This window comes from Microcaecilia unicolor, chromosome 1 (genome assembly GCF_901765095.1).
Source record: "Microcaecilia unicolor chromosome 1, aMicUni1.1, whole genome shotgun sequence".
NCBI classification, from domain to species: domain Eukaryota; kingdom Metazoa; phylum Chordata; class Amphibia; order Gymnophiona; family Siphonopidae; genus Microcaecilia; species Microcaecilia unicolor.
This window is the reverse complement of record NC_044031.1, coordinates 122,396,922-122,419,726: the sequence shown is the minus strand read 5'-3', so window position 1 is coordinate 122,419,726 and position 22,805 is coordinate 122,396,922. Positions and strand designations below refer to the sequence as shown.

At 43.7% G+C, this 22,805-nt stretch overlaps 1 protein-coding gene across 1 annotated transcript in view; it reads right to left on the bottom strand.

Moving 5' to 3' along the window:
* Positions 1-5,890: 5,890 nt before the first annotated feature.
* SLC25A40 (solute carrier family 25 member 40) overlaps positions 5,891-22,805 on the bottom strand; it is a 109,375-nt gene continuing 92,460 nt past the window's right edge. Inside the window, exons 9-11 of the mRNA XM_030189935.1 lie at positions 19,106-19,187; positions 13,642-13,722; positions 5,891-6,565 (exon numbers count right to left, since the gene is read on the bottom strand). Coding sequence (XP_030045795.1) covers positions 6,447-6,565; positions 13,642-13,722; positions 19,106-19,187 — 282 coding nt within the window. The 3' untranslated portion in view covers positions 5,891-6,446. The remainder of the gene's footprint in view (positions 6,566-13,641; positions 13,723-19,105; positions 19,188-22,805) is intronic.

The following is a 22,805-nucleotide window of genomic DNA, read 5'->3' as shown; positions in this document are numbered from 1 at the left end:
GTATGTAGCATTCGCTTTCTCCGAGGACAAGCAGGCTGCTTGTTCTCACTGATGGGGTATCCCTAGCCCCCAGGCTCACTCAAAACAACAACCATGGTCAATTGGGCCTCGCAACGGCGAGGACATAACTGAGATTGACCTAAAAAATTTACCAACTAACTGAGAGTGCAGCCTGGAACAGAACAAACAGGGCCCTCGGGGGGTGGAGTTGGATCCTAAAGCCCAAACAGGTTCTGAAGAACTGACTGCCCGAACCGACTGTCGCGTCGGGTGTCCTGCTGCAGGCAGTAATGAGATGTGAATGTGTGGACAGATGACCACGTCGCAGCTTTGCAAATTTCTTCAATGGAGGCTGACTTCAAGTGGGCTACCGACGCAGCCATAGCTCTAACATTATGAGCCGTGACATGACCCTCAAGAGCCAGCCCGGCCTGGGCGTAAGTGAAGGAAATGCAATCTGCTAGCCAATTGGATATGGTGCGTTTCCCCACAGCCACTCCCCTCCTATTGGGATCAAAAGAAACAAACAATTGGGCGGACTGTCTGTGGGGCTGTGTCCGCTCCAGGTAGAAGGCCAATGCTCTCTTGCAGTCCAATGTGTGCAGCTGACGTTCAGCAGGGCAGGAATGAGGACGGGGAAAGAATGTTGGCAAGACAATTGACTGGTTCAGATGGAACTCCGACACGACCTTTGGCAAGAACTTAGGGTGAGTGCGGAGGACTACTCTGTTATGATGAAATTTGGTGTAAGGGGCCTGGGCTACCAGGGCCTGAAGCTCACTGACTCTACAAGCTGAAGTAACTGCCACCAAGAAAATGACCTTCCAGGTCAAGTACTTCAGATGGCAGGAATTCAGTGGCTCAAAAGGAGGTTTCATCAGCTGGGTGAGAACGACATTGAGATCCCATGACACTGTAGGAGGCTTGACAGGGGGCTTTGACAAAAGCAAACCTCTCATGAAGCGAACAACTAAAGGCTGTCCTGAGATCGGCTTACCTTCCACATGGTAATGGTATGCACTGATTGCGCTAAGGTGAACTCTTACAGAGTTGGTCTTGAGACCAGACTCAGACAAGTGCAGAAGGTATTCAAGCAGGGTCTGTGTAGGACAAGAGCGAGGAGCTAGGGCCTTGCTGTCACACCAGACGGCAAACCTCCTCCACAGAAAGAAGTAACTCCTCTTAGTGGAATCTTTCCTGGAAGCAAGCAAGACGCGGGAGACACCCTCTGACAGGCCCAAAGAGGCAAAGTCTACGCTCTCAACATCCAGGCCGTGAGAGCCAGGGACCGGAGGCTGGGATGCAGAAGAGCCCCTTCGTCCTGCGTGATGAGGGTCGGAAAACACTCCAATCTCCACGGTTCTTCGGAGGATAACTCCAGAAGAAGAGGGAACCAGATCTGACGCGGCCAAAAAGGAGCAATCAGAATCATGGTGCCTCGGTCTTGTTTGAGTTTCAACAAAGTCTTCCCCACCAGAGGAATGGGAGGCCCTCCCCCCAATCCAGGAGGAAGGCATCCGATGCCAGTCTGCCGGGGGCCTGAAGCCTGGAACAGAACTGAGGGACTTTGTGGTTCACTCGAGATGCGAAGAGATCCACCAAGGGGGTGCCCCACGCTTGGAAGATCTGGCGCACCACTCTGGAGTTGAGCGACCACTCGTGAGGTTGCATAATCCGGCTCAGTCTGTCGGCCAGACTGTTGTTTACGCCTGCCAGATATGTGGCTTGGAGCACCATGCCGAGACGGCGAGCCCAGAGCCACATGCTGACGGCTTCCTGACACAGGGGGCGAGATCCGGTGCCCCCCTGCTTGTTGACATAGTACATGGCAACCTGGTTGTCTGTCTGAATTTGGATAATTTGATGGGACAGCCGATCTCTGAAAGCCTTCAGAGCGTTCCAGATCGCTCGTAACTCCAGGAGATTGATCTGTAGACCGCGTTCCTGGAGGGACCAGCTTCCTTGGGTGTGAAGCCCATCGACATGAGCTCCCCATCCCAGGAGAGACGCATCCGTTGTCAGCACTTTTTGTGGCTGAGGAATTTGGAAAGGACGTCCCAGAGTCAAATTGGACCAGATTGTCCACCAATACAGGGATTCGAGAAAACTCGTGGACAGGTGGATCACGTCTTCTAGACCCCCAGCAGCCTGATACCACTGGGAGGCTAGGGTCCATTGAGCAGATCTCATGTGAAGACGGGCCATGGGAGTCACATGAACTGTGGAGGCCATGTGGCCCAGCAATCTCAACATCTGCCGAGTTGTGATCTGCTGGGACGCTCGCACCCGCGAGACGAGGGACAACAAGTTGTTGGCCCTCGTCTCTGGAAGATAGGCGCGAGCCGTCCGAGAATCCAGCAGAGCTCGTATGAATTCGAGTTTCTGCACTGGGAGAAGATGGGACTTTGGATAATTTATCACAAACCCCAGTAGCTCCAGGAGGCGAATAGTCATCTGCATGGACTGCAGGGCTCCTGCCTCGGATGTGTTCTTCACCAGCCAATCGTCGAGATATGGGAACACGTGCACCCCCAGCCTGCGAAGTGCCGCTGCTACCACAGCTAGGCACTTTGTGAACACCCTGGGCGCAGAGGTGAGCCCAAAGGGTAGCACACAGTACTGGAAGTGGCGTGTGCCCAACTGAAATCGCAGATACTGTCTGTGAGCTGGCAGTATCGGGATGTGTGTGTAGGCATCCTTCAAGTCCAGAGAGCATAGCCAATCGTTTTGCTGAATCATGGGGAGAAGGGTGCCCAGGGAAAGCATCCTGAACTTTTCTTTTACGAGATATTTGTTCAGGGCCCTTAGGTCTAGGATGGGACGCATCCCCCCTGTTTTCTTTTCCACAAGGAAGTACCTGGAATAGAATCACAGCCCTTCTTGCCCGGATGGCACGGGCTCGACCGCATTGGCGCTGAGAAGGGCGGAGAGTTCCTCTGCAAGTACCTGCTTGTGCTGGAAGCTGTAAGACTGAGCTCCCGGTGGACAATTTGGAGGTTTTGAGGCCAAATTGAGGGTGTATCCTTGCCGGACTATTTGGAGAACCCACTGATCGGAGGTTATTAGAGGCCACCTTTGGTGAAAAGCTTTCAACCTCCCCCCGACTGGTAGGTCGCCCCGGCACTGACACTTGGATGTCGGCTATGCTCTGCTGGAGCCAGTCAAAAGCTCGCCCCTTGCTTTTGCTGGGGAGCCGAGGGGCCTGGCTGAGGCGCACGCTGCTGACGAAAGCGAGCGCGCTGGGGCTTAGCCTGGGCCGCAGGCTGTCGAGAAGGAGGATTGTACCTACGCTTACCAGAAGAGTAGGGAACAGTCTTCCTTCCCCCGAAAAATCTTCTACCTGTAGAGGTAGATGCTGAAGGCTGCCGGCGGGAGAACTTGTCGAATGCGGTGTCCCGCTGGTGGAGAGACTCTACCACCTGTTCGACTTTCTCTCCAAAAATGTTGTCCGCACGGCAAGGCGAGTCCGCAATCCGCTGCTGGAGTCTATTCTCCAGGTCGGCGGCACGCAGCCATGAGAGCCTGCGCATCACCACACCTTGAGCAGCGGCCCTGGACGCAACATCAAAGGTGTCATACACCCCTCTGGCCAGGAATTTTCTGCACGCCTTCAGCTGCCTGACCACCTCCTGAAAAGGCTTGGCCTGCTCGGGGGGGAGAGCATCAACCAAGCCCGCCAACTGCCGCACATTGTTCCGCATGTGTATGCTCGTGTAGAGCTGGTAAGACTGGATTTTGGCCACGAGCATAGAGGAATGGTAGGCCTTCCTCCCAAAGGAGTCTAAGGTTCTAGAGTCCTTGCCCGGGGGCGCCGAAGCATGCTCCCTAGAACTCTTAGCCTTCTTTAGGGCCAGATCCACAACTCCAGAATCATGAGGCAACTGGGTGCGCATCAGATCTGGGTCCCCATGGATCCGGTACTGGGACTCGATCTTCTTGGGGATGTGGGAATTAGTTAGAGGTTTTGTCCAGTTCGCAAGCAATGTCTTTTTTAGGACATGGTGCAAGGGAACAGTGGACGCTTCCTTAGGTGGAGAAGGATAGTCCAGGAGCTCAAACATTTCAGCCCTGGGCTCGTCCTCCACAACCACCGGGAAGGGGATGGCCGTAGACATCTCCCGGACAAAGGAAGCGAAAGACAGACTCTCAGGAGGAGAAAGCTGTCTTTCAGGAGAGGGAGTGGGATCAGAAGGAAGACCCTCAGACTCCTCGTCAGAGAAATATCTGGAGTCTTCTTCTTCCTCCCACGAGGCCTCACCCTCGGTGTCAGACACAAGTTCACGAACCTGTGTCTGCAACCTCGCCCGGCTCGACTCAGTGGAGCCACGTCCACGATGGGGGCGTCGAGAGGTAGACTCCCTGGCCCGCATCGGCGAAGCTCCCTCCGCCGACGTAGTCGGGGAGCCCTCCTGGGAGGTGACCGCAGTCGGTACCGCACGCGGTACCGACGTCGGGGACCTCACCCCGGGCGATGGGCCAGCCGGCGCCACGCTCGACAGTACCAGAGGCGCAAGCACCGCCGGTACCGGAGGGGTAGGGCGCAACAGCTCTCCCAGAATGTCTGGGAGAACGGCCCGGAGGCTCTCGTTCAGAGCGGCTGCAGAGAAAGGCAAAGAGGTTGATGCAGGCGTCGACGTCAGAACCTGTTCCGGGCGAGGAGGCTGTTCCGGGCTGTCCAGAGTGGAGCGCATCGACACCTCTTGAACAGAGGGTGAGCGGTCCTCTCGGTGCCGATGCCTGCTGGGTGACAACTCCCTCGGCGACCCAGAGCTCTCGGTGCCGACGCGGGGAGGCGACCGGTGACGATGCTTCTTCGATTTCTTCCGAAGCATGTCACCGGAGCTCCCCGGCACCGACGAGGAGGACGTAGAATCCAGCCGTCGCTTCCTCGGGGCCGAGGCCGAAGGAGGTCGGTCTCGGGGGGGCTGTACCGCAGGAGCCCTCAGGGTAGGAGGAGACCCACCCGAAGGCTCACCGCCACCAGCAGGGGAATGGACAGCCCTCACCTGCACTCCTGACGATGCACCACCGTCCGACGACATCAGCAGACGAGGTCCCGGTACCACCGACGTCGATGCAGCTATCCGATGTCTCGGCGCCAATGCAGAGGCCCGATGCCTCGATGCACTCGATGCAGGGGCGGCCGAGGAAGATGGTCTGGACGCTGACGACGTCGATGCACTCGAAGATCCCGGTGCCGATGCCGACGAAGAGCCCGAGAACAACACGTTCCACTGGGCTAGTCTCGCTACCTGAGTCCGCCTTTGAAGCAGGGAACACAGACTGCAGTTCTGAGGGCGGTGCTCGGCCCCCAGACACTGAAGACACGACGAGTGTCGATCAGTGAGCGAGATAACCCGGGCGCACTGGGTGCACTTCTTGAAGCCGCTGGAAGGCTTCGATGTCATGGGCGGAAAAATCGCGCCGGCGAAATCAAAGTCCGAAATGACGGAAAAAGAGCACCAAAAAATTTGTAAGGGAGAAAATCTCGACCGAGGCCGAAAAGAGGCCTACCCCGACGACGAAAGAAAACTTATCGGGGCAAAAAGCTGGAAGTACGGGGAGGATTAACACGAAACCCGGGGGGGGTTTTACGGAGCACTTCCCGACACTTGAAAAGACTTTTCCGAAGAAAAAACACGTCAAAATAAATTTGTACGCGCGAGGTCGACTTTAAGGGGCTCGACACGGCGAAAACACTACCGTACCGAGTGCGGACAAAAGAAGACTGGCCGGCTCGAGCCGGTTTCGGGCGGGAAGACGGCCGCGCTTGCGCGGTGCGCGCGAGGACTAGCAAAGGACTTTGCTAGAGAAGTTTCCGATTGGAGGGGCTGCCGTGGACGTCACCCATCAGTGAGAACAAGCAGCCTGCTTGTCCTCGGAGAACTTATTTTATATACCACATGAAAGTTATTTCCTAGTCAAATTCGTAAAATGAAAGCACATTCTTGAAAAGAAAAAAAAAAGTTATTAAGGTTTATGAATGATTTCACTTTACCTATGTTTAAAAATGCTCCTTTATCACACAATATTTCCATGGTTCTATTACACACAACAGACATTTGAATTAATGTTTATATTTAAAAAAGTGAAAGAAAACTTTCTTAGCTCTATTTCCTTCAAGGATGATGTTAAAATCAACATTCATAAAAAGAAACAAGAGCACATTTTGTACAGTCAAATTAAGAAAAAAAAAATCAAAATGTTCACCCATTTCGCACTTGGCAGTATTCCTTTGGAAAAGGTATGAAGATTAATCTTAAAGTGCTGTCTGCAGAAGTGTAATATATTTCAAATGCTTTAGTCCATTGCACTGGCTAGCAACTTAAAAAAAAAAAAGTTGTCATGTTCTGGTTTGAAACATGAACAGTTCCACACTGGCACTTCTGGATTTCCCTCCCATCTTGTGTTGGTTGATATTTAAGTCCTGGAAGTATGAAAGAAACTTAAATACTTTTCAACTGCTGATCTTTGTTTAATTTGCAAAAAAAGGCCTTTCCATATTCGTAAGAGCTGATCATTATGGCACAGGCTGGTGCAACCTTAATTAGCCGAGGGATTAAACCTGAATTAAAAAACAAAAATCACACAAACAATATGTTACTATGTTACTAAACACAAATGAGAACCTACTCCAGCAATCCTAGCAACATATGAAAACGTAGCCTCACTTTTTGTATCACACAAGATCAACCAATGCAGATTCTATGGCATGGAAATCGATTCCAGTTAACATGCACAATGCAGGTTAATCAAATACAAGAATTGGTATTCATTACTAAGGCATCAGACCTTACATATTAGTGTTTAAATTTAAATGAGAAATACAAAGATTGAAATTCAATCACAAACAACCCTCACTAGGACTGAAATTTAGCAAGATCTTTCATGATTCTTAAGTGGATTGTTATCAATAGAAATCAAACAAAATAAAACATGGAAAAGAAAATAAGATGATACCTTTTGGACATAACAATACATTTCTTGATTAGCTTTCGAAGGTTGCCCTTCTTCATCAGATCGGAAATAAGCAAATGTGTTAGCAGATAGTATATATAAGAGAAACATCAAAGCATTACTTTGACAGTCTGACAGAGTGGGAGGGTGGGGGTATGCATGGGGACATCAAAACATTTCACTGATATTCTAACAGGATGGGTGTTGGTAGGTGAGAGGTGGGTAATAAACAGAGAAATACAGCTTTATGGTTTATAATGGGTTAGAAAACCCAGATCCTTATTAAGTCCTGTTTGTTGGGTGTCAAAATATTCAATCATTCTTATTTCAAAGGTCTTACGTTCCTCCTGTATTGTTTTAAAATTACCTTTCTTACTGTGAAATCACTGGTGCAGTGGTCTTGTGAAGTGTTGGCCCACAGGGGTGGGGGCTTGACTGGTATCGGCTATTTTCATGTGATGTCTGTGCAGATTGAATCTTGTCTTAAGCATCTGGCCTGCTTCTCCAATATAGCATCCTTTGTTACATTTTTTACACTGAATGATATATACCACATTGGAAGATGAGCATGTAAAATAGTCCTTTATGTTGAATATTTTTCCTTTGTGAATGACTGTGGGGTCTTGTGAAATGTTTTGGCATAGTTTGCAGCTGGCTGTGTTACAGGGAAACACAGCCCTTTTCTTTTTCAGTCTGTGTTGGAAGTTCACTTCTGATCAGCTTGTGTTTTGAATTTGGTGGCTGTCGGAAGGCCAGCACTGGTGGGGATGGGAATATCTCTTTCAGTAATTCATCTTCCTGGAGTAGTGGCTGTAGGTCTCTTATGATTTTCCTCAGGTTCTCCAGCTCTGGGTTGTATGTCACTACAAGGGGAATTCTGTCTGTGGCTTTTTTTTTTCTTTGTACTGTAGCAGATTTTCCCTGGGTGTTTTGAGAGAGGAGGCAATATTCTTGGAGATTATTTTGGGGTTGTAGCCTTTCTGTTTGAAGGATGCAGTCAGGGTTTCAAGGTGTCTGTCTCTATCCTCTGGGTCCGAGCAGATACGGTGGTATCTTGTGGTTTGGCTGTAAATAATGGATCTTTTAGTATGTGAAGGGTGGAAGCTGGAGTTGTGGAGGTAGCTGCATCTGTCTGTGGGTTTCTTGTATATAGATGTTTGTATACAGCCATCACTGATTGAGACTGTGGTGTCCAAAAAATTGACTACTTCTGGGGAGTAGTCAATTTTGAATCTGATTGTAGGATGGTATGTATTGAAGGAATAGTAAAATTGTTTCAGAGTTTCTTCCCCCTCCGTCCAAATCATAAAAATGTCATCGATGTACCGGTAGTATTTTAGAGGTTTGGTCTGGTATGTATTCAGAAATGTCTCTTCCAGCTCAGCCATAAAAATGATGGCATATTGGGGTTATGTCCTGGTGCCCATTGCAGTGCCCATTATTTGTACATAGATATCATTGTTAAAGCGGAAGTAGTTGTGAGTTAAAATGAATTTGATTAATTTTGTAATAGTTTCTGGTGAGTATTGATGGTCCAATGTGGATTTTTTTTAGGAGTCTTCCACATGCAGCTATGCCATCCGCATGTGGAATGTTGCTGTATAGTGATTCTACATCCATCGTGACCAGAAGGGTGTTTGGTGGTAATTGTTTGATATTTTTCAATTTATTCAGAAAGTCTGTGGTGTCTTGTATGAAGCTGTTAGTTTTGTGCATGAGAGGTTTCAGAATTCCCTCTATGAGTCCAGATATTTCCTCCGTGAGCGTACCAATACCTGATATGATTGGTCTGCCCGGGTTTCCAGGTTTGTGGATTTTGGGTAACATGTAGAATGTGCCCACAGAAGGCTGGTTTGGTATGAGTTTCTTCAGATGTGGCTGTGCTTGTGTAGGAAATGTTCTGATAAGATCTTTTAGCTGCTTTGTATAATCCTGTGTGGGGTCCTCAGTTAGTTTCCTGTAATATTTGTTGTCTGAGAGCTGTCTGTGTCCCTCTTCAATGTATTTTTGTTTGTCCATAATTACCACTGCGCCTCCTTTGTCTGCGGGTTTGATGATAATGCGTTCGTTAGTTTGTAGAGTTCTTATGGCCGCTCTTTCTGGTGGGGTAAGATTGTAGAGAATTCTTTTTTGTTTGTTGGAGAGTTGTGATTTAACCCTATGTTTGAAACTTTCTATATAATTATCCAGCTTGTAGTTTTGTCCCTCCTGTGGGGTGAAATAAGTGTTCTTTTGTTTAAGACTGTATTCCGGTCTGTTTGGTGTCCCTCTATTGTGGAAATGTGCTCTAAGACGCATTTTTCTGAAGAATTCTTCTAGGTCTGAATATAGTTGGATTTCATCAAGTTTGCTAGATGGGCAAAAAGAAAGTCCTTTGGAGAGTACAGAGACTTCATGCTGTGTTAATTGATGGTTCGAGAGGTTTATTATACCCATCTGATCTGCATCTCTGAAGGTGTGATCAGTATTCCTTGGTTTGTTTGGGCTCTGATTTTCACATGCCTCAGATGTATATCCAAGTGTCTCCAAGGTATCTGGGGATGTTGTTTCTGCAGAGCTGTGGTTATCCAAATATAGACTGCTTTTCTCTCTGTGATCCTGCAGGAGAAAAGATAGCTTTATTTCTTTCTTGCAGATAGCCATGTGTTGTTTTTCTCTTTGGATGTTATGTAGGTCCTCTTTAAGTTGGTTCCTACGGTGTGGATGGAGTTCCTCCATGTTCCTCATGATTTCATCCCTTTGGGTTTGTATTATTCTCATTTTCTTGTAGAGTTGATGTACGAGTTCATTTCTTAAGTTTCTAACTAGTGCGTTTGCAGATTTTCTCTGCATAGTCAGAATTGTAAGTGGTAGCCAAAGGATTTTTGATCCTCAGTCCTTTAGGAATGATGTCATTCTTCTTGCAGATTGTCAGAAAGTAAAGATGGCTGTTCACTTTTGTTTCTTTTTCCAAACGTTTGTTCATTTGCTTTTTCATGCGGCTGTATGCGGTATCTTCCATCTTAAGTAGAGAGGTGTGGTAGCCGTGTTAGTCCACTCTTAAAGGTTATCAATAGAAATCAAACAAAATAAAACATGGAAAAGAAAATAAGATGATGTCCCTATGCATACCCCCACCCTCCCACTCTGTCAGACTGTCAAAGTAATGCTTTGATGTTTCTCTTATATATACTATCTGCTAACACATTTGCTTATTTCTGATCTGACGAAGAAGGGCAACCTTCGAAAGCTAATCAAGAAATGTATTAAGTTATGGCCAATAAAAAAGGTATCATCTTATTTTCTTTTCCATGTTTTATTTTGTTTGATTTCTATTGATAACCTTTAAGAGTGGACTAACACGGCTACCACACCTCTCTACTTAAGTGGATTGTAAATCAGATTATTTAAAAAAATGTACATGTCTTGGCTTCAAAAAAGGTTCTCTTAGTCACTTGCTGAAGGGTATTTGACCAGCTGACATACCCATGGTGATTATTTACTTCCATGGTTAATAAGGCACTATCTTAAAGAAGGTAAACACTATCATATCGCCTTCACTTATTAAGTATGTTATACAGGGTAACATACTAAATAATGTAATCCAGATCACTGCAAGACTCCCTGAATTACTCTCAAATACTTCCATCTGCTTCTAGTCAAGCCTGAGTCTCTCTGCAGCAATCACCCATGTTACTGCTCTTGCCCAGCCAAATGATGTTTGTTAATGATGTAGATACATAGTAACATAGTAGATGACGGCAGAAAAAGACCTGCATGGTCCATCCATAGGGCCTGGACAGACTTACTTAACTGAAAGCACACATTCTATTGCTTAAATTATAGCAGGAGTTTGTTTCACTGAAACAACACAACATGCATTAAACCTTCAAAGTCAGAAGCAGTGGAACACTCTTAAGGTCGGGGAGGCCAATCAATCAATTTTCACCCCTGTTGCACCAAGCTACCTTGTTGCTGATACCATATAGACCAAAGTTGGTCAGGCATGACCCCAGTCGTCCACCCCTGTTATAATGCCTATGTTCAATGTGAAAGAACAACTACAGACGTGTTCAAGAACTAGTTGAGAATAAGAAACCATGATGTCTTGTGTCTTTACATCCCTTAAATTAATGCTTGGTAGAAGCCCCTTCTGCAGCAATAGCAGCTATAAGTCATTTAGAATATGTGTCTATCAACTTGCCCAGTGGAATGGTGCAGATTTTGTCTATTCCGCTTAGTAGAATGGCTTAAGCTCTTTCAAATTAGCTGGAGATCATCTGTGGATTGCAGTTTTTATGTAAAAAGTAGTTTATTACTTAAAGACAAAAAAAACCCCATGCCATATAATTTTTCCTTGTACAATAACATTTACCTACAACTGAAAGTGAGACTTCCAAGATTCTCTCTTTTTAACATTACTTATATCCTACCTACCCCACCACCCCCACAAACCAGCTCTGTCAGGAGTAAAGAACATTACAAATGACCAAGAGGAGCTGGACCTCTCCTTTCTTTACACAAAACCCTTCAACCGTACTCCTCCCCCTAGAGGCCAGGGTCCACCATACTTACATACCACTGCTGACATTGTCATTAACCTTAGGCATTCAGACACAAGGAGTCAATGTATTCTCCCAAATGGACACAAAAACTTGTTTGTTTCACTGGCATTAAGTTATGCATAATGTTTTGCCACTATCACTTTGTAAGATCTTGATTTGAGGAATCCTTGAAACCATTTGCGAGCTGTGCCACATATGCCATAGTTGTCTAGTATGCTTAGTAGGATATTATGTTCTACTACATTGAATGTGCTAGACATATCAAACTGCATTATTAAGATCTTAGACCATGTGCTAATTTCTTTTCTGAGGTTTCATATTAGGGTAATAAGGACAGTCTCGGTGCTATAGCATGGTCTGAAACCTCATTGTGATTTCTGCAGCAGGGAGAAATGTGAAAGGTAGTCCACAGTTTGTGCTGCTAGTATTCCTTCCATTGCCTTTATCATCAAAGGAATGGAGGCTATTGGTCTGTAGTTCGCTACATCAATTATAGTGATAGAACTGTTTTGTTGGTATTGGTTGGTAATAAAGCCTTTATTATCTGGGAAAGTGCCGTGGAATAGTAGGAAGGAGATATGCTGCTGAAGCAGATTATTGAGTATATTAGGAGCTTCCTTCATAAGGTAACTAGGACAAGGGTCTAGTATTCATTCTGAGGTTGAATATTTTTGGAGGTAATGTTTTACTGTGTCATGGGTTGGTAGTCAGAAGGAAGACCAGATTCTGTTAGTTGCTATTCCTGTATGTGTGTCTGACTGTTTTTCGTAAACATCTTGATGGTTGATTTTTAATTTGAGTACTCCTTCTATGATTTTAACTATTTTTTTTAAAGTAGCCAGTTGCTCTGCTGTTGGTGGGGACTCAGTGGTTGTGGTTATTTCTTTTGTGGATAACAGACTTTTTATCAGATTGAAAAGTTTATTGGTATTAAGGAAATTACCACTGATTATTTTGTTATAGTATTGAGTTTTTGCAATTTTCATCTAATTTTTATATGTTTTGATGGCAATTTTCCAAGTTAATTTGTTTTCGTTTGATTTGTCTTTAGCCTATTTTCTTTCCAGTTTTCTACATTTCCTTTTCAAAAGAAAGATAGATTGACTAAATCAAGGTGAAATTTTCTGAGTTGGTTTGGATGTAGATTTGAGAGGAGCTATGTTATTTAAAACATTTTCGCACAGGTCCTCCGATTTAATCATGAAATTGTTATTGTCTGCTGGAGGAAGAGAAGGATTGTTCAAGACTTATTTTTCTTCTAGTTTTGTGAGGAGTCGTAGTACTTTTATTATTCATTGATTTTGTATTTTCTCTCCAATAGAGGGAGAACTCGGAGTCTGAGAATTCAGGTCTGAGTTTTGACAGGGCCACCTCAAAGACATTCACTTTCATCCTGTTCAGCCACTCTATTATTAATTTTGCTTTAGGGAATTTAGGATCATTGTCCAGATGAAAGCTGAATCCCCTCCCTATCCTACGTCTATAACAAATTGGAGCAGGTTTTCCTCCATGTCTCCACTGCTGCAAATCATCCCCACAACATAACGCCAATCTGTTTACACTTTACAATGATGGATCTAACAGTGCCCCATTGTATACTCAAACACACTGAAATGTTCTTACAGCCCTCCTATAATAAGCACCTGTGAAAATTTTATCCTAGAATTATTTCAGCAGTTCTGTATTCAGCATGTTTAGACCTCTGCTTCCAATTCACTTTGTACTATCAAATATAGGTTGATTCTTCTTTCAATAAACTGAATCAGCTCAAATGCAGTAACTGAAAACAGGTAGGCTCTAATTTAATAAGCCTTGTAAAGGCAATTTTTGGAAACAGAATTAATGTGGGTTTCATATGACAATGGTTGTGAAGCCTTATACATCAACATATATATATATTTTATTAATATTATAAATTTCTTTCTGGATATTTCTTCAATTATTCTGAAAGTATAATATATGTTGTTTAAATCAGTGAAAAACTCCTACTTTACTGGGGTTTTTTTTTTGACAGCAGAATGGGAAAAATGCTGTCTAAGACATACAGTGCAAGGTGCTGTTTCTATCATTAAATGTACACTCTATTAATTCTACAAAGCAAAATATCATCTGGAAACAATATGAGAAAGAAAACACTCACCGGCAAACAATCCACGAAAGCCATCCTCCAAAAGGATTCTGTTAATTGCTTTCCATGTAGATGTAGACCTCTTCTGGGAAGCTAAAGGCAACAACTCGCAAAATCAGTAAACTAAGAGAATAACTTTCAAACTTCTACATTGCTGCAAAATCCATAAGCAATCTGAAAACTGCTGAAGGAAAACTACCCATTTTGTTTCTCTCTCTACCTTACCCTCACCCAATAATACCTCCCCATTAGTTTTGCATAAAAATTACCAGTAGCAAGTGTTCTCTGTGGACAGTAGGATTCAAGTCCTCACAGACAAGTGACGGATCCCAGTACTGGAAAAAAAGCTTCTCAAGCTTAGACAAGTTCTAGAAGCTTTAGAGAAGTATCACTGCACATGTGCATCACTTCCCACTGTTACACGAGGGCCCCTTCAGTCTTTCCCAAGATGGGGGAGTATCTCAAGGAAGTTGGACGGGAACAGCTGAGGGAAGTAGAACATCAGTGAACAAAACAAAGGCCTTGCTTAGATGAATCACTATATGAGTGTAAGCATCTTTTAGTTAAAAGAACAAAACCAGTCTCCTTTTTGGAAATAATCTTGAACTTTTTCTCCATACAGAAACCTGTTCAAAGCTCTCACGTCTAGCATGGAACAATATCCTCCTGTCATCTTTGTCACCAGGAAACACATTGGAGTAAAATCCCTGCCCTTGTTCAATTGGTGGAAGAGATTTGACTGTATTGGCCTCTAAGAGCGAAGAGAGCTCTTTGGTAAGTATTTCCTGAAGTGTAGATTTTGCAATGATACTCTGGATGAACAATTTGGATACATTTTGAATACATGAACAGATATTTTGTAGAACTCAATGAACAGAGGTTATAAGTATTTAAGTGTTGCCATACTGGGACAGACTGAAGGTCAATCAAGCCCAGCATCCTATTTCCAACAGTGGCCAATCCAGGTTACAAGTATCTGGCAAGATCCCAAAACAGTACAATACATATTATGCTGCTTATCCTAGCAGTGGATTTCCCCCAAGTCCATCTTAATAATGGCTTATGGACTTTTCTTTTAGGAAGTTAGCCAAACCTTTTTAAAACCCCACTAAACTAACTACTTTTACCACATTCTCTGGCAACGAATTCCGGAATTTAATTACATGTTGAGTGAAGAAATATTTTGTCTGATTTGTTTTAAATTTACTACTTTGTAGCTTCATTGCGTGCCCCCTAGTTCTAGTATTTTAGGAAAGAGTAAACAAGGGATTCAAGTTTACCCATTCCACTCCACTCATTATTTTATATGCCTCTATAATATTTATTTTATTTATTTATTGCATTTGTATCCCACATTCCCCCACCTATTTGCAGGCTCAATGTGGCTTACATAGATTTGATAACAGGATATCGGATACAGTTAGTAATGTGTAGCGAAGGGGTGAGGGAAGAGAGTTGTTAGGGTAATTATAGGAGGTGTGCGTTCATAGTTGAGTGGACTTAGTGAGGTTATAAGTTCTCATTGTAGGCCTTGTTGAAGAAGAATGTTTTCAGAGATTTTCGAAAGATAGATGTTTCTTTGATTGCTTTCAGGTCTGTAGGTAATGCATTCCATATCTGCGTGCTCTTGTAAGAGAAGGTAGTGGCGTGCATCATCTTGTATTTAAGTCCTTTGCAGCTGGGGTAGTGCAGGTTGAGAAATTTACGGGATGATCTTGTGGCGTTTCTGGGAGGTAGGTCTACGAGGTTTAGCATGTAGATTGGGGCGTCTGCATGAATAATTTTGTGTACAATCGTGCAGCCGTCTTTTCTCCAAGCTGAAGAGCCCTAGCCGCTTTAGACTTATGGGGAAGTCGTCCAATCCCCTTTATCATTTTCGTCACCCTTCTCTGAAACTTTTCTAATTCCACTTTATTTTTTATGAAATGAGGAAACCAGAATTACACAGTATTCAAGGTGCGGTCGCACCATGGAGCGATACAAAGGCATTATAACATCCTCACTTTTGTTTTCCATTCCTTTCCTAATAAAACCTAACATTCTATTTGCTTTTTAGTCGCTGCCACACACTGAGCAGAGGGTTTCAACATATCATTAACGATGACACCTAGATCCCTTTCCTGGTTGGTGACTCCTAATGTGGAGCCTTGTATCATGTAATTATAGTTTGGGTTCCTCGTTCCATCACTTTGAACTTGCTCACATTAAATGTCATCTGCCATTTGGATGCCCAGTCTACCAAGTCTCTTAAGGTCCTCTTGTACTTTTTCACAACAATTTTTGAAGTCAAATCCAACTAACTTTTGAACTGCCATAACATTATTCAATTTTCATCCAATTATATGTATTATTGTTTTACATTATCAATACATTTATAAGAACTGTTTCTTATCATACAGTTTCTTATATGGAATAGAAGGTATCTTGTATTGTACTGGATGTTTGTTATCCTTAAAATTCCAGGACATGAAAGAATTTAAAAAAGAATTTAAAACTCTATTATTCAGGCATACGAGAGGGTAGATGATTGATTGAATGAATGAAGAATGTGGAAGTTTTCATTTTCTGTAATTTGTTTGCCGTTTTTGATATTTTAATCTGTCTGCAGTACTATGTGATCAATATATTATAAATGTATAATTTGTGATCTGCCAAGAATCCTGGATTGTGCAAAATAAACAAACGAACTTGGACTCCAAGTACAGATTCAAAGGGAATCTCCATACTGGTTTCTCAGTTGCCTGTCTGCCTGCTTCCAGTCACTCAAACAAGTGCATGGTCTGATATTTCCATGGACCCAATCTCTGCTGTGTCTATCCAAGAAAACAAAACCCTTGAGCTAATAACTAATCTAGTCTACAATGTACCATGAGCCCTGGAGACTTGTGACTGGAATCCCACAAAGAGGGTGTAGGACCCTCTACATATCCAACAAATCAAGAGAGTTGCACAAAAGCTGAACTCCTTTGAAAGATCAAATTGTTCCGAGTGAGGATTACATGCTTTATGTATCAGTCACCCTATTAAAGACTCCTCCAACAATCATAGGTACATCCTACCAGTTGTGTAGATGCTTCAGGAGAGAACTGAAGAATATTTTTGCTGTAAATGTTTGGGGAAAATAGATTACACAACAAGAAAGGGCTGCCTTCTATTTTAATTGTGGCTATTATATATCAGCCCTCACCATCTGCAATTACTTTTTGTATTTCCACCAACAATCTTTTTTTTTTTTTTTTGAAAAGGATAACGCCACCCACCCTTTTAGAGACTGCAGGACCCTCAAAGATAGTCAGCCACCGCCAACTCTTTAATTTAGCGTGCTCCTGTGTATCAAGGTCTGCTTCCTGCAGAAAGGCTATAGTTGCCTTTTGCCTATTCAATGCTTGAAGAACTTTTGTCTCTTTATGGGAGAGGAAACCCCTTCCCCCACATTCCAAGAAACAATTTTAATGGTCATGCGCCCATCATGAAGCAGCACATAGAGAAATCATATAAAAATAATCATGTACCAAATCGGGTAGTTTCTCTATGCCCAGGAAGCTACCCCATCCTCCAGCCCCCTATGAGCAGACCCCTAAACCAGCCACTCCCTTCCTCCTGAATTCTCCAGCTCTAAGCCCAAAACCATATACTTTAGAATCCCTAGCCCCAAGAAACAAATTCACTTTCCACACAAGCATCCACCCTCCACCCCACCTTCCCTCAACCATACCACATTCATACATCCTTACATATACAATCAAACTCCCTCAAACAGTCCAAAACTCAAATCTCCTTATTTTCAAAAGCTGGTCCCAAACTTGAAGAACAGCAACCATCATGCCCTATAGTAATTAAACCAAGATGTTCATAGAGTCCAACAATCAGGGAATATATCCAAGTCCATATCCAAAGTTACTCAACATCGTACAGACGGCTGGCATTTAGGCTAGAGCTCTCAATCACCACTTCAGAGTCCAACAACTGCCTTTTCAAACACAAAAACGACTCCACATTCTTCTCCCACAGTACTTTGTGTGGGCTGAGATGTCTCCAATGCCCTGCCCATGTCCCTCTCCAGTTCACTCCATGCTTGTTGAAGGGTCTGTCTGTGTTTCACGATCCACCCGGAAGGTCTGAGGTGGTTGTGCATGCCCCTGCCCAAGAGATATGGATCCGTCCTGTCTGGATGGTCCCCCTCTCCTCTGGATGCGTGAAGAATCTAGGCAAGACCTTGGCTTCATTTGGCATGCTCAAAAAATTCCCTCAACCCTGAATGGCAACCACCAACTTAGCTGGATACCACAATCCAGCCTGCAGCCCTTTATTTTGTAGTTCCATTTTGTATTGCACAATTCCTGGCATCTATGCACCATTTCTATGCTTAAATCTGGAAAGACACTTATGTTGATGTCTTCATAGTGCATCACCTTTTTCAAGCAGGTCGACCTAGCAACCACTCTGTTTCGAGGTTATCACAAAAAAATGCAAAAAGCTGCATTTTTGTGTTTTTACCGTGGGGTGTTTGAGTTCTCCGCTTGCCGGCGGATCTCGTCCCATATTCCTCGAGGTTATCACAGCCATTTCACTATCAAGGCCCAAGGTGGTAGATTAGGATCTGGCCAAGGGTGTGATTCCCAGTGGGCATGCTCCAGTTCAAATTGTGAGGATGCCAAATTGTGTGGGAAACAAGTACACATGCCATAGGGGATTTACCTTCACTACCCTCAGGCACCCTCAAAATCGTTAAGTTCGACCTCTGATTTCTATTCTCAAGGTTCTTCAGTTTATCCTGCAGGTCCCCAATCCAGCTCACCAAATGAGTTCATTCCTGATCTTCCACTTGCTCTTCCTCAAGATCACCAACCCTCATCTCCACTGTATAAGCGAATCCAAACGTACGTCCAATCTAGCCATTACCATGTCAGCTATCTCATCTTTGGTCACTCTCGTCAAGAAGCATCACCCAGGTCGGTTCCGACTCATCCTGCTCTGTTCTCATGCGGTCCAGCAGCTTCTCAACCCACGGAGAACTCACTGCACTGGACTTTCCGCCATCTTTAGAGACTTGGGTGGACCTAGTCACATACATGTCCTTAATAGCAGTTGGAGTTTTAGCCTTAAGCACTGTCTCTCAAAAAGCACACAGTCCACCTTGCCAACAAACCCCCGTTGGATCAAAAGACCTCTGGGACTGCTTTTTTAAAAACAGTATTCAGGGGAGTGTGTCATGGAGCTCCCTCAGGCACATCTGACTTACATGAGTGCCAATCAGAAGTCCTAGCCAACTGTGCTTTTATTGTAGTTGCAAAAAAAGGCACTTTCGTTCCTCATGGAGTAGAGAACAAGCAACCCATTAAGAAACCAAATGAAAGAAAACCCTACAATACATAAAAATACAAGAAAACATAGAGAGATCTCTCTAAATATGCAAAAATGTGCAGATAATTTATGAGAATTTGCCAAGTTAAAAGAATCCATTGCAACAACTTACTGTTAAAGGCTTCACTTTCTCCATTCTCAATTTGTCTACGTGTCTTCACAACATCAAAAGGCAAAGTCACCACAGCAGCAATCTAAACAAAATCAAATTTTCAGTTATTCTTAATAATAATCTATTATTACCTCATTAGATTACCTATTCTTCCTAATATATATTTACAATAGTATAATGAAACAAGATGTTAGAGTTATTATATATTACATTCCCTGTAAAATTTAACATGGCTATGTAAGAGTCAATTGGATGCATCTGTCATGTACACAACACAGCTGCACTACTATTATTATGACATTTGTATCCCACATTATCCTGAACAAGATTAGGTTCAATGTGGCTTACATTCAAGAAAAAACATCAAAAATATAATACAGTCAGATAATTATAACATTTTAACATATTAGGAATAACTGTCTGTTTGTCATAAAGCTGGGCTAGAGTATTAGTTATGTTGAAACATATAAAAGATGGCAACATTAGTTTATTGTCTTTTGATAAGATATGTACTTAATAGAAAAGCCTTTAGTAATTTACAGAATCTCAGATAATCTTCTATATACCTTAATTGCTTGGGTAGAGAATTCCAAAGTTTGGTACTCTGATATGTGAAGCCTGCAACAAGGATTGATTTGTAGGACAGACCTTTGCAGTTTGTATAATGGGGCATGAAGTATTATCTAGATGTTTTTTCTGTATTACGTAAAGGTAAATCAATTAGTTGTTGAATTTAGGAGGGTGATAAAGCATATATGATTTGGTAAACAATCATGCATTACGCCATAACATCCAGCAGGATTTAAGCCCTTGGCCAACTGAAGGTATTGGTAAGCTCTGTGAAGACCTCACTGACAACCCATCCCACCTGCAAATTGAGTTCCTTGCTTGTCCTGGGCAGACACTGTGCCCACAAGCTATTTTCCCAACGGCTCCTGGGGACACCAACACCTCACAATCTGAATTCACAGAGCTCAGAGAGAAGTATTAACAGACCACTTATTCAAAAGTTCTCAGATCCTATAGCTTCTCATTTATCTAGGTCGTTAATCAGTCTTAGACTAAATATTAAAAAGACACAACAGGCAAGCAAAAGAAAATGTATTTCAGATAAATACTAGCTAGTAATTTACATTAACCTCTTCCCAGTCCAGTCTGTGCCCTTCTTCAGTCAAACCAGAAGATCACAGCAGTTTCCCAACCCTCAGTCAGGGCTCTTGAGAGGCAGACACACTTCACTATTAAATATCCTTGTCATGTCTGTTCCTGAGAGCACTTAGCTGTCTCTTCCCAGCTGCTCCATGATTTTCAGTCAGTTTTCTGTCTATCAAAAACATATAAATGGCGAGTGACCGTACTCACTCGCAAATGCGCAGTAGAGACTTCCCTCTCTGTCACGCCCCCGCGTCAATACGTGATGACGGGGGCGGGACAGAGAGGGAAACTGTGCGATGCCGCCGACATCACTACCGCTCCCCCCCCAAGAGGTCGCCGTCGCCCCCCTCCACCCGGCCCGAGCACTCTCTTCGGTATTGAACTTACATCAGCGAAACGCAGCACGCAGAACAGCTGAGCTCCCGTCGCCCTTTCTTCCCTGCCTGTGTCCCGCCCTCGCCAACGTTACGTCACATGAGGGCGGGATACAGGCAGAGAAGGAAGGCCGACGGGAGCTCAGCTGATCTGCGTGCTGCCTGCGTTTCGCCGATGTAAGTTCAATACCGAAGAGAGGGCCCGGGCGGGGTGCAGGGGTGGTGGTGGCGACTCTGGGGGACTGGTAGTGGCGACCTCGGGGGGGGGGAGGGGCAGCGGCGAGGGGAGTGGGCCTCGCCAAAACCCCATACTAGCCCATTTTAACGGGCTCAATGGCTAGTATTTTTATAAATATCCTCAGCAAATAAAGGGGCCCTTTTACTAAGCCGCGTAGGTGCGTACACGCGTCCTACGCATGTCAATTTTGAACTACTGCATGGCCCAGGCGGTAATTTCATTTTTTACACGTCCACTAAGCGCGCCGAAAATTGTCTGGTGCATGGCATTAACTGGGCAGTAATCAGCATTGTACGTGCATTGACCATTACAATCCAGTTAATGCATGAGATTTTACCAATAAGTCAATGGGTGATGGTAAGGTCTCAGGCCCAAAGATGGACGCACGCCAATTTTTACTTTGCCGCACGCCCATTTTCAGACAAAAAAAAGGTATTTTTTGTAGGCGCCCTGAAAAATGGACCTGCACACGTCCAATACACACGTCTACACTAGCGTAGGCCATTTTTCGGCACACCTTAGTAAAAGGACCCTATAACTTTTTGAACTGTCTTTTCAGCTATCAATGTGTGGCATCACTGCCTCAGAATAGCAGGAAGACAGTTTAAGTCCTAACAACCAGTGATCATGGAGTGCAGTATTATTATGTTAATGTAATCCAGACCCCCTGCTCTGAAGAGCTTGATTTAAAGCTTACAGGTGACTGAGCTCTCCCTTTTCTTGTAGTCGAGCCAGGGAAAAGGCCACTCACTCCAGAGCAGAGGGAGTCAGGATACAGTTCACTAACCATGTCTCAACTCTGTTCCAGAGTTGGGAGGAAAGAGAATCTAATTTGTTGGATTTTGTCTGATTAGAGGAAAGCAAACTCCAGTATTAAAAGCAGCTCTGTTTATTCAAACATATATTTATCAAATCAAGAAGATGTAACTTCTAACGGTTTTAGGTTAAAATCACTTTTTAGAGTCAAAACATCAGATTCTTATTATCTAACAAATTCAAATTCTTTCAATTTGTGTTCTTATTATTCTTTACAGATTCATCCTTCAACAAACCACTGAAAAATATCAGATAAGTACTTATCATTTATTCTACTTCCTTAACTTAACTATAAAATAACATTTCTCTTAACTTCCCAACCTTCCTAAGAAATTGATTCTTTGTGTCAAATTGTTTTTGTTTTTCAGGTTCTCCCGACACCCTCCTGAAGGTTTTAGGTAAGTGTTCCCCCTTTCTTATCCCTTCAAAGTCACTTCCCTTTCAGTGCATAGCTCAGTCCCACTTCTTGCTTCACACCAAAGGTCTTTCTTGCGTGGGGGCCCGTTGTTTTTAGATGATGCAGCGTCTTCTGTGTCTTCTTCCTAAACCTATCTTAAATAACTTAAATGGGAGCAAAACCCTAGCTCCTTATCTATATTCCAGATTTCCTTCCCCTGGTGACCTTAAACACTTTCTTTATTAAGGAATACTGGGACTCAAACTAGCTTAAAAAAACAAAATAATCAAACATCCCTATCTTAGATCCCCTAATCTATGTACTTTCCGTGCCCTATTAAAGGAGTATCGTGGATGTTTCAGGTCTTTACTCAATCACACGCTTGTACTAACCTAACTCCTACTCATCAAACAACTTTCAATTCACATCTTATCACTCAATAGATATATTTTCAATAATCATTTAAAAACATTTAACACGCGAACTTCAAAGCATAAAATTACCCACTCAAACAAATTCTAGTAAGCCTCACCCCAACAATCCTATTCCCAATCTCCCCCCTTAAACCTTAAATGTCCCAAAAATCCCTAAACCCCAAAACAGTAACACAATCACCCCTTCTCCTTTTATATTCCTTCACTGAACCCCCTTTTAATCAAACACCCCTTCCCAATCCTATCCTAACTATTCTCCTCTACCTCAATCAATATCCACTCCCAC